Source organism: Tupaia chinensis, unplaced genomic scaffold, assembly GCF_000334495.1.
Source record: "Tupaia chinensis unplaced genomic scaffold, TupChi_1.0 Scaffold000115_1, whole genome shotgun sequence".
NCBI lineage: Eukaryota > Metazoa > Chordata > Mammalia > Scandentia > Tupaiidae > Tupaia > Tupaia belangeri.
The window spans coordinates 5,613,133-5,625,573 of NW_006159579.1; the positions used below are offsets into that span (position 1 = coordinate 5,613,133).

Below are 12,441 nucleotides of genomic sequence, written 5' to 3' on the forward strand. Positions count from 1 at the left end.
TATGTGCTGACCCTGTCCTGGGCCCAAGGCAAATGTGCTTCTAGAAGGCTCAGTGTGGCCCTCTACTCTCCCTTCCCCCTCGGATTTCATCAGTGTTCTGTTATTCTGGACTTGGCTTGAGACTGAGGGGTGAGCTGGCAGGCATCCTAGGTAAATAAGAGCAGCTGGAGTGGAAAAAGCTTTTTGGGGTGGGAGGATGGGCCCAATCAGACCCTGACTTTATGAGGGCTGTGGGTGTTCACTCGAAGGCCCCTGCCCCAAGAGCCCAGGAGTATGGTGGTAGTGGAGGGGGGTGGGGCGTGCAGGTAGAAATCAGGGTCTTTCCCAGGGTAGGCCCTGCTCTGGGGAGGGCAGGCCACCTGGGATCTGTCCCAGCTCTGCAACTTACCAGCTGTATGACTTTGGGCAATTTACTTGACATCTCTAAACCTCAGTTTATCTATAAAATTGGTGGTTGGGGAGGACAGCTTGATTAGGTTATTGGAGGCGTAAATAACTTGATGCATCTAAAAGTTCCTGGCCTGTAGGAAATGTTGGCCACTTTGATGATAAAGTGCCAGGAGATCCCTTCTCACAGATGAGGACGTGGAGACTCGGAGAAGTTGAGAACTTGCCTGAAGACACACTGAATCCATGGCAGAACCAGCTTCGATCCAGAGCCCAGGTCCCTGGCACCAGGCTCTGAGCTGAGCTTGGAGGGGTCCTGGCAGCATGGAGTCACCAGAGTGGGGGCCCAGCACTGCACTGTAGGGGCCCAGGCTTAGCCCTCGCATCTGCTCAGGGAACAAAACCTCAGGCTCATTTCTCTGCCTGTGAAATGAACTTGTGTGACCTGCAGGCTCAGAATCCGTCTCTGTCCTGGGTTCCTGCCTGGTAGGTTCCCAAGGGTGGGGCAGGCTTCAGGGCAGGTCAGAGAGGCCCTTAAATCTGCCCAGCCTTAGCAGACCTGGACTTGCTTGCTTTTTTAATTTTCTTTTTCATTTGATCATGTGCTCTCCAGAGAAAGACAAGAAAGTGATGGAGTGAGAAGGGAAGTGTGAAAGCACCCGCTAGGGTAGAGGACCACACTGCACTGCCTTCTCCTCCGTTTTCCTCTCTGGATTTTGAGCACACATTGCACATGTGCCCCGCATACTTTTCAAGCTGCTGTTTCCAGGATTCATCCCACTCAGTCAGCCATGTGGGATCCAGCCACATAACTACCATGCCACTGGCTGGCCCCTGGTCTTGCTTTTTAGGAAGAAGGCAGCCAGGCCTTGGAGGCAGAGTTGGCAGTCCTGAGTCTGCCCTGTGGCTCCCTTGCTAGGGGTGTGGTCTGACGCTGCCATGGGGTGCTTCAGGGGCAGTTATTTCTAACCCAGGCTGCCTAGTATTATAAACAGCTTTCTTTCAAAGCGGTTGGCTATGGATCAGAAAGGCTTCACAGAAGAATCCTCTTTGGAGCAGGGTTTTGAAGGTCAAGTAAGAGTTCTTTAGGTAGAGATGATAATAAGGGTGTTCTTAGCAGAGAGCACGGCAGTAGGGACCAGCTACTTTGTCCCCACAGTTGCCTTACCGTCTCTGTTTTTCAGGGAGCTGAAAACCAGAAAATGACATTTCCTAGAGCTCCTTGCCAGCTGGTTTCTCGAAGAAACCTGCCTTGGGAAAGGCAGGAGAAAGCAGGAGAATGGGAGGTGCGGGCTGTGTACTTTCCAGCAGCTCTACTGGTTCCAGGGCTGCAAGGCAGCGCCCCCAGCAGGTGGGTAGTGTGTGTAGCTCCACGGCTGTGCAGCTGCTTCCTGCTTTCTGGGCCATGCTCTTCTCCTTCTGTTCCTCCTACCCTTTGGATGCCTGTGGAGCCAATTTTCCTCATGAACCCCCCTCTACCCAAAATAGCCAAGTAGGTTCTGCTTTCCAGTCAGTCACTAATGGATACACTTCTTGAGCCACCCCCGCCTGCCCCAGGAGGTATGAGAGAGTCTTCAAAAAATTCGAGAGAAATGTGTATTATGAAAAAATTGTGCATAGATTAAAAAGAAAATTTGCACCAAGATAAACTTGAAGTCACTTGTTGTAACATGTCTGAACAGGACCTAGTTTGAGGCACTGAGAAGGATAAGACATCCATTTGAAAAGAGCCCCTGTCAGAGCTATGTGGATTCTGATCAAACTGAAGCAAGAACAGACCTCAAATATATGGGGGGTGGGGTGGTGGCAACTGGTGGTACAGTGGTTGGGTGGCTGGGTCCCACATGGCTGACCTGCCGACTTGAAAAACATACTGGGCAGATGTGCACATGTGCCCCGAATCCTGAAAGGTGAAGAGATTGAGGTCTGGCCATCACCCATGGGTGATACTTTCTCAGTTTTCCCTTCTTTCTCTCTCTGTCTCTCTCCAGCAAACACATGAACCCTCTAGTAAATTAAAAAAAAATATCTTGTTGAGATTTGTGTAGAAGAATGGTGAAATTACCCTCTAGTAAATTTTTAAAAAAAATCATGTTGAGATTTGTGTAGAAGAATGGTGAAATTATTGATGCTTTATGAAAAACATATGGGGACAATGGCCCCAAAGAAATCAGCAGTTTGCAAATGGATAACTTATTTTAAGAAGGGACAAGATGATGTTGATAATGCTCACGGCTCAGACCAGCCACATCAATTTGCAAGGAAAATAATTTAAATTTTTAAAAAAAATCATGTTGAGATTTGTGTAGAAGAATGGTGAAATTATTGATGCTTTATGAAAAACATATGGGGACAATGGCCCCAAAGAAATCAGCAGTTTGCAAATGGATAACTTATTTTAAGAAGGGACAAGATGATGTTGATAATGCTCACGGCTCAGACCAGCCACATCAATTTGCAAGGAAAATAATTCATCTCATTTGTGCCCTAATTGAAGAGGACCGAAGATTCACAGCAGGAACAGCCAACACCATAGACATCTCAATTGGTTCAGCTTACACAATTCTGACTGAAAAATTAAAGTTGTGTAAACTTTTTGCTTGATGGTTTCAAAATAATTGTGCCCAGATCAGCTGCAAATAGATCAGAGCTTTCAATGACAAATTTTAAGTGGCATTAAGATCCTAGTATTTCTTTTTTTGGAGAGGTTTTTTTTTTGTTTTGTTTTGTTTTTGTTGTTTTTTTTTTTTGCTATAGCGTGTGTGCGCTCGCCAGAAAGACAGAGAGAGACAGAGAGATAGAAAGCAAGAAATCACCCTCTGGGGGATGGCCACGCTGCAATACTTTCTTCTCCATTCTCCTCTTGGGATCTTAGGCACACAAGCACACGTGCCCGGCATGAGTTTAAGCCACTGGGTCTGGGACTTGAACCATGGTCGACTACATGGGAGTCCAGCGACATAGCCATTACACCAACTGCTGGTCCCAGTATTTCTCTTTTTTCTTTTTCTTTTTTTTTTTTTTTGAGAGATTATTGCTTTAAGACACATGTGCTTGCCAGAGAGACAAAAAGAAACAGAGAGACAGAAAGCGAGAAATCATTCCCCAGAGGGAATAGCCATGCCGTAATCCCTTCTTCTCTCGGGATTTTGGGCATACATGCACACATGCCTGGGGTGAGTTTTAAGCCACGGGGTTCAGGACTCGAACCCCAGTCAACTATGCGGGTGTCCAGTGATGTAACCTCTATACCATCTGCTGGTCCCAAGATCCTAGAATTTCTTTAAAGAATTGTAACAGGAGGGGACACTTGGCCGTACCAGTATGATCCTGAAGACAAACACAATCAGAGCATTGGCTACCAGTGGTGGAAGTGGTTGCTAAAGCAAAGGGGACTGGTCAGCAGCAAAGGTCACGGCAACAGGCATTTTTGCTTGACTTTCTGGAGGGCCAAAGAACAATAACATCTGCTTATTGTGAGAGTGTTTTGAGAAAGTTGGCAGAAGCTTAAGCAGAAAAATACCCAAGAAAATTTCATTAGAGAGTCCTTCTCCACCAGGACAATACTCCGGCTCATTCCATTCATGAACTAAGGGCAATTTTGTAAGTGTTTCATCACCTAACGAGTCCCAATTTGGGCTCTGACTTTATTTTCTAATCTTAAAAAAATAATAGTAATCTTTAAGGGCCAGCAAGTGCATGGTGGTTAAGGTGCTGGACTCTCATGTGGTCGACCATGGTATAAGTACCTAATCCAACAGCTTGAAACTCACACAGGGCACGTGTGTGTGAGTGACAAACATCCGAGGAGGAGAATGGAAAGGTTTGTGGCATGGCCACCCCTCACAGAGAGTGATTTCTCACTTTCCCTCTCACTGTCTTTCCAGTGAGTACAGACACCCTATGGGCAAAGATCTATAAAACAAAACCAAAAACTTTAAAGGGCACCCATTTTTTTTTTTTAATAATGTAAAAAAGACTGCATTGACTCAAATTCCCAGAATCTACAGTTCTTGAGGGATAGACTCAATGGTTGGTGCTGTCCCTTACAAAATTGTCTTGAAGTTGATGGAGCTTTTGTTGAGACATAAAGCTCTTCCCTCTTAGAGACATTTTTTTCTTTTAATTCCATTTTTCTTCCGATTTTTGAAGTCTCTTCATATTGGTCCCTGCCCTTCAGGATTCAGGTAGAATGGGGGAGAGGACAGCTATGCCAGTGTAGAATTCACTGATATTTGAGTCAGTTCATACTCTAGAACTCTTGGGACTTGGACAGAAATCAGGGAAGTCCTCACAGAAGAGGTGACTTTGGTGTTAACTATTACAAGATGAATAGGAGTTTGCCAAGTGGGTAAGGAAGAAGAAGAGCACTCCAGGCTCAGGGAGCTATGCATGCAAACGCCAAGAGGCTGTGTAGGGTGTTTGGGGGATACAGGAAGTTTGCTGTGGTCCAAACGTGGTTTGTTGGTGGTAATGGAACTAGGCCATGTAGAGTCTTGAATACCAGTAACATTTAAACCTGGGGAGGGGCTGAGGCAGGAGGTGTCTGGTCCAGGTGTGAGTGAGCTCACCCACCCACCCGAAAAGCTAGAAAAGCTTGCAGAAGGGACCAGACGAAGCCTCATTTGAATGTGAAAAATAAACTCTTTTATTTCAATACTTGCTCCTTGTGGTTCAAAAACACATCTATTGTTTGCTTGGAACCTAAAAGCTTTTATAAAAACCATCGAGAAATAGAGCTATGTTTATACAGAACATATACATGTCGGCTCATCTTGTAATTCTTCATTGTGCAAAGCAGAAAGTTCTACTGCATCAGCGTGATTTGCCCCAAGTCCCTCCCTGGTATTTTGGGGGGCTGTAGAGGCTACGACTCCCCCCCCCCACAAAGGATCCTCTCCCACCCCCTTCCAGCCTGAGGGAGGCCCAGTCATGTAGAGAGCTGGGGATAAAATCAGAGATGATGACTCATGGGTCCCCCAGTTACTCAGGAGCAAGGCTGTGTTTGGGGACTGTGGACCTGCAAAGAAGGGGCAGGTGGGGCGCCAGCCTGGGCAGCTAAGGCTCTGGTGAAGTCTAGGCACCGCGGTGGACAGGCACGGGGTGGGCAGAGGCACCCGGAGCTCTTCCCTCTTAGAACTGGGATCTGAAGGGGGGTTCCAGGGCACAAGCAGGAATCAGGACAGGGCTAAATGCAAGATGGGGTCATGGGCTGTGGCCTGGGGCTTCGCGGAGCAGGGAGTGGACCTTGTGGTTATGTACAAGGCATCAGGGCGTAGAACCAGGAGGACCTCAGAGAGGAGCCAGTTCAGTCACTCCTCCGACCAATGGAAACCAGGGCCCAGAGAGGGAGAAGCAGTGCCTGGCCAGACTTGGGGCCTGACCTCCAGCCTTCAGTACCCTCCAAACTTCCTCACCCCAACTGGGCCCTCTTTGATCAGGTCCCAAATGGCCTCTCTGACATTCTCAGGTCAGGGCTGGTGTCATAAATGGAGTGCTGGACTCAGAGTCGGAAGGCTCGGGCTCTGTTCTCGGGCTTCACATCACCCAGCCTTGTAGATAACCACCAGTCCCGAGGCAGAGCAGGTCGCAGCCCCTCACTGTCTCTTCATCCAGAAAACAGCCTCCACTCTACAGTTTTCATGGCAATGAAGTGGGTCAGCAGCCTCGTGAGCACCAGAGAGCACGGGAGCCATGCTGCATAAAGGAGGTGCCTCACACTGAGGAGGAGCGTGGGGACTGCCGGATTAGGACTGGTGGGATGTGGACCGGAGTGTGGGCCTGGCCTATCCCCATTCCACGTGGCTCTGGCTCTCTCAAGGTCCCTGGAGGCCTGGGTGCAGCTGGGGAAGAGGTACGCAGCACACTCCAGGGAGCTTCCTTGGCCCAGGAACAGGTGCACCACCCCTCTTTTGCCAGCTCGAGGGGGCTAGGAGTGGACTAGACAATATGGCGGGAGGCCGATGGCTTTCCAAATGACATCCAGGCTGGATAGGTGTGAGTCCCTCCTCTCTCACCCTACCTGGCTAGCCAAGGTCAGGGCTCACAGCATGGTGGCACAGAACATTCCTCACAGCTAAGAGGGGTGGTGGGGAGCTGGGCTCGGGGGACAAGACAGCCAAGGTCAGGGCTCCCACCGTGGTGGCACAGAACATTCCTCACAGCTAAGAAGGGTGGTGGGGAGCTGGGCTCGGGGGACAAGATGGGTCAGAAATACATTCAATTCTGAAGAGCTCCTACAAGCAGCCCAGCCCTGTCCTGGGGTCTCGGGCCCAAGAAGGGGCAAATTTTGCTCACTGGCTTGGAATAATGTTTGGGGGTCATGTTGGAGGCCCTCAGCAGGCTGAGGTGGGGCTGGGCACGGGAGTCCCTTAGGAGGGGCCAATGATGACATTCCGGTAGCCCTTCACAGACTTCAGCTTGTCGCTCTCGAAGTTCACCACCAGCTTGTTGAGGCCTACATGGCGTGGCATCAGGTCCACCCTCACCTTGGCTACCTCTCCCGCCTCCACAGGGTCAGGGCTACAGAGAAAACAGGAGAGGGTGAGCAGAGGGGCCCCAGGCCTGGTGCCCCACAGTGGGTTCAGGCCAGGGTGTTACATGACTACCAGGGACTTTGAGAATGTCACACAGAGCCTCTGTGAGCCCAGAGCTAATGCCAGCGATAATAAAATGGGTCGCACGCTGCCCTCTGGGGACGTGGATGATTTGCCCTCCCAGAGTACAGCATGCGTGTGCGTGTGTGTGTGTGTGTGTGTGTGTTTGTGTGAGCATGGGTGCACGCATGCCCCTATGTGCACGGAAGTGGATGGAGCCCATGGGGATAAGAATGAGTATGTTCCGGTGGTAAAAATGGTGGAACTGTACATGCATGGTGTACATCCCAGTAAAAAAGTATAAAACAAGTGTGTGCTTGCATGTCTGTATGTCCACGTGTAGACACATCTCCACGAGGATACACTCACACATGCATCTGCCCAGGAACCCCATTTATTTAAGGGCCCGTGTGTGCAGAGGTGGGCCCAGCAACGGACAGTGCCAGTGTTCAGCTTTGTGAAGACGTGTGTGGAACACAGCTCACGCAGCGTGGGTAATGAGGGTGTGGGAGTGTTTGAGAGTGTCTGGACATAGCATGCGGGTGAGTGTGGGAAGTGAGAGGAGGGTAGGGGCCGGAGGTTGATGCCCGAGGGCAGCACCAGCCCCCCTTGGCATCTGCCACCCTTCCCCAGGTTCCGAAGCTGAGCAATCTGGACTTACATCTCCACGGCCTTCTGCTTCTCCGTCAGGCCAGCCCCCTCCACGGTGAAGATGCAGCCCAGCAGCGGCACAGTGAGTGGGTTCTGCAGGGATACCTCAGCCGCCAGCTTGCGATTCTGCTTGGGCTCCCCCAGGATCTGAAAGAGGGCGTGGGACAGGTGTCAGGGGCAGCATGGGGGACAGTCAGGACAGACCGGGCCCCTCTGCATTTGCTATAATTTGGCTCACTGAACGAAGCCATGCCTGGCTCCGCCTCAGTGCCTCAGTGCCCTTATCTGGAAAACATCAACAACTGAGGGCTGCTCAGGTCTCTTTCAAGGAGCCGCAGTGAGGCTCCCTGTGACCCAGGGGGTATGCAAAGCACACCTGTTCGAGGGTTTGGAGTGGAAAATCAGTATTTGGAGCCAGGACGGTCTCTGCCTTTCCCTCACTGTGTGACCCTGGGGAGGTCCCTACCCTCTCTGAACCTTGTTCTTCACAGGACAGAGATGCCTGACCAGGTTCTTGTGAAGATTAACCGAGCTGCTAGGTGCACGGCCCCAGGAGGACGTCTGCCTCACATCCCACTGCCTCTCCTCGGCTGTTTGGCGTGTACATGTAACTGCTGCATCTGCGGATTCTGGGCCTGCTGCTCCTCTGAGCGCATTTCTTTGATGAGAATGATGGCAGCAAGAATGGTTGGATTTTACTGAGCCTGCCAACGTGCTGGGTATTATTTTATGTGTTTTCTGAGGATTTACTTTTAATCCTACAACACCCCTAAGTGCTCATATTAATCCCATCACACACATGAATAAACTGAGGTGCACGGGGGCGAGGGAACGTGCCCAGGGCCTCCCTGGCACAAACCAGGCTATCAGGCTCCAGAGTCTGCCCTTGGCTCTGCCTCTCCCCATCCCATCAGTATAACCCAGGGCCTGGGGAGTCCTAAGGGGGTCCAGACTTGGGAGTTTAGTGTTTTCTTTAAAATGAGTCTCAGATCCCTAAGTTCCAAGACCTTACCACTCTGGGATCTAGAAGTTGTCCCTAAAGGCACAGGTCCCAAGTTCTCTGGGCATCACAAGGCTGGGATTTGAGGGCCTCTGAGGTGTCAAAGGTCTCGAGGATGCCAGGATGTAGGTGTGTCCTTGTCCCAGCACTGGGCCGCCCTGGGATCCTGGCCTGCACCTTACCCGGATCTTGATTTCTGGATTCTCCAGGTAGAGGTCCCGCTCGGCCAGCAGGTAGCTGTTGGTGGCCGGCTCGATGAGGAGGCCCCGCACCTTGATGAGGTTCGACTCCGTCAGGCAGTCGCGGTACTTCTCATAGAGGATGCGCAGAGGGATGCTCTTCTCTGTGGACGGGGAGAGCAGGTGGCACTCTTGACGGCTGTGCCATCGCTCCTGCCTCTCCTCTTGCCACTCCACAGGCTCAGAGAGGGAAATGAATGTGCCTGAGGTCACACAGCCAGGGAATGGCTGGGTAGCTTCCAGGGATCCTAGGAAGGAGCTGGGAGCAGAGGCATAACAGCCTGGGAGAAGTGTTTGAGTTCTGACAGGCCTGGGTTCTAATCCTGCCTCTTCCCTGTCGCCTGGTGACACTGAGTAAGTCTATCCACCCCCTAGGACCTCGGCTTTTGCAGTCGTGCAGTGAAGGCACCCACAGGCTGTGGGTGAGTGTTGTCACACTGTGCCTGGCACACCTTGGTGCTGCCGCTGCATCATGGGAGGTCGGAGCTGACATCGGCCCTGTGCCAGGCACGTGTTGCACACAACGCTCTCCTCCACCTGCAAGACACCCCCTAGAAGGATCATTTTATTGTTATTGCCCAACTCACAGATCAGGAAACAGGCTCAGCAGGTGAAGTTGCACGGCTCCAGGTCACAGAGCCGGTATGCACCATGCAGGCATCTGAACCACAATCCAGATCGAGAGCCCAGCAGCGTCACCTGCACTCACCGAGGAGTGCCTCTCATGGACACGAGCTCACGTGCCTGCGTGCGCTCGGTGGGCTGTACCCATCTTACAGATGGAGGAACACCTACGCCAGGAAGTGCTCATAGCAGAGACCTGGCCTCTGGGTCTGTGATTCTGAGATGATGACTTCCCCTCTCTGTTCCCTAGGTCATCTGGCCTCTGCTGGGCAGAGCTAAGACCCGAGGTCATTTCAGAATAAAAACCACACAGTGATGAGGAGGTGAGACAGATGCTGGCAGGACCAAGCTCTCCCGGTGCAGAGTAGTGAAGCGTGGTTTTTAGCCCCATGTTTCCGATGGCGACACTGAGACCTGAGGTGCTGGCTTCTGTAGGAGGCAGGAAGCAGCCGTAAAAGGAGAGCAGGACGGAATCCTCAGACCTGTGGGCGTCCCTCCTTGCTACTTGCTCCCAGAGACCCCCAGGCAAGTCCATTTTGCTGCCTAGGCCTCCCCTCTCAGCTCTGGAGGACTGGTCCTGGGCTCCTGAGTGCTCAGCCAGGCCCTGGCGCTCACCACCCCCAGGCAGGCGCCAGCGCCATGACAACCACGATGCTGTGGCCTCTTCTGTTTCTGTTCCCTCCCTCCTCCTAGTACACCAGCCATTCATGGTTTCCGGAACCCCAGCCATTCATGACTTTCCACCCACCTGTGTGTGTCCTCATTATTTGCTCTTTTTTTTTTCTCTAAGTTGCCTCACTTTATATTTTTAACCCTTTCTTGCTTAGGGAAACGTTTCATCATTATTTGTCGCAAACTAGGTTTTTTTGTTTGTTTTTTTTTCCAAAACAGAAGGTGACTGGTAAGAATAGCAAGCAAACAAAGCCATGCTTCTTCAGTTCTGGCTGGACACTGTTGCCTGCAGGGGATTCTGAGTTTGAGACAGGAAGTTAACTATTGAAGAGGGAGATGAGCAAGGGTTAGGGATGCCAAAGACCCATAGCCTCTGTGGAGACCCTCCACAGGGGCCTCTAAAGGCCTGATGGAGCCCAGGATGCCGGTCACTCTCCACTGTGTGATCCGCGGTCCAGGCCCTGCCTGTGCACACTGGTGCTCCACAGTCCACTCTGGAAAATGCCGCACCGGCCCATCCGATCTCTAGCCCCTCATTCCCGGGGCAATCTGTTCCAATCTCTGACCAGATGAGGTGATCTGGGGAAGCAAACCAAACTTGTGTGCCAAAAACCACAAAAGAGAGTGAAAATTACTAGGTCAGGACCTGGTGGAGCGGAGTGGAAACTCTGACCCACTCCAGAGGAAAGAAAGCAAACACTCCTCCAGGAGGGTGATGTGGTCCCAACTGCTCACTTTCCAGGGGACCCAGGCCGGGGCAAGACCTGACCTCTGACAGCTGCTGCTCACAGGCCAGTTGCCACAGCCTGTGCCTCGGGGCAGAGGAAATCATTCCTTTGATGTTTTACCCTGTTCTAGAAGGTGTGCTGGGGATGGTCACAGAGGCCACATTGGCTGCATTCCAGGGCCCCACCTGAAGGGGCGAGGGGGGAGAGAGACAAAGGTGGGGACCGGAAGGGGAGGGAGAGAAGCACAGCAGAACAAGGAGGCGGGGTGGGTCCGCTGGACTCTGTTCAGCTGTCGGGGCCTGGCTTCCTGTCCAGGGTACATGGAATTCCCCCGCTCCCGCTGCCCCCTGATCTTATCAGCAGAGAATAACAAGCAACTCAGCCAGAGTGTGGGGGCTTATCTCAGGTTGGGCTTGGGAACTTGGCCTTTGCGGGGGGCCCGGGAGGGCATCTTGGGCTAGCTCCACCTTCCAGCCAGAGGGTAGCACCTCTGCCAGCTTAGCCCTCTCCCATAGGCTGTGCCCCGTGAGGGTCTCCAGTCGGGGCGACTTCCCTGTTGTGAGCACATCTCAGGGTGATGAGAAGCACCGACAGGCGTGGCTGAAGTCACTGCGGAGAAGGCGGCAGACACCCCAATCCTATCTGGAGGCAAGGGTGACTCAACAGAGGCCCTGGAGGAAGAGACTTTGGCATCTCCGACCAGGCCTGGAGTTTACCTCATGCCACACATTCCAGGAAAGACACCATTTCCCAGGGAGCAGTCTGAACACGGAAAGGAGCTGACGGGTATGCGGGTATGCGTCAAACTAGGGGACTGCGAGGGTCTGTAAAGGGGAGCCAGCCTTTGCAGGGAGGCTGCAGCTGGGATGAGAAAGAGAAATACCCAGGAGGCCACAGCGGCCGGCAGACTGCAGGAACTGGGGCTTGGCCAGCCTGACTGCCCCACACGCCTGAGGGATGGAGCCCCGGCCCCTGACTCTTGGGACCTGGATGCAGTGGTGAGAGCACGGGTCCTCTCCACACTGCCAAGATGGCAGGGGCTCCGGAACCACCAAGCCAGAGCCAACATGAGCATCTGGCAGAGCAGGTGTTAGGAAAAGGTCCACAGGCTTCTCAGTTTTCTCATGCCTCTCCACACTTCCGCTCAGTGAGGAGTGAAGACCCCACTACTTCCTGACACTGCTCTGCACCTTCCAGGTGTTTCCTGAGCTCACACCTTCTCCCTCAGCCCTCACAGCTGCCCATCAGGTGGGCATGCTACTGTCCCGTTGAGTGGGTGAGTACAACTCGGGGCTCAGAGAACATGCTCGCCTTGCCCACGGCTGTACATTTAGAAGGTGGCCGAGAAAGCACTCAGAGGGCTGGCAGGCTTCAGAATATGTCTTTTAACAGTGCTGGGGCCTCTGCCCTGGCGCTGAGAGGTTCTGGGCCCTGAGGGCCTGAGCCTGCCTGGGGGCTCTGCCTTGGGGATCCAGCTCCAGGAGGGCCTATGGGGGGGGGGGGCTCAAGTTTAAAAAAAAAAAAAAAAGGACAAGGAAGTCTTA

At 52.3% G+C, this 12,441-nt stretch overlaps 1 protein-coding gene across 1 annotated transcript in view; it reads right to left on the reverse strand.

Moving 5' to 3' along the window:
• Positions 1–6,505: 6,505 nt before the first annotated feature.
• Positions 6,506–12,441, reverse strand: part of TGM2 (transglutaminase 2) — a 34,331-nt gene continuing 28,395 nt past the window's right edge. The window contains exons 11-13 of the mRNA XM_006144125.2: positions 8,817–8,977; positions 7,645–7,781; positions 6,506–6,909 (exon numbers count right to left, since the gene is read on the reverse strand). Coding sequence (XP_006144187.1) covers positions 6,759–6,909; positions 7,645–7,781; positions 8,817–8,977 — 449 coding nt within the window. The 3' untranslated portion in view covers positions 6,506–6,758. The remainder of the gene's footprint in view (positions 6,910–7,644; positions 7,782–8,816; positions 8,978–12,441) is intronic.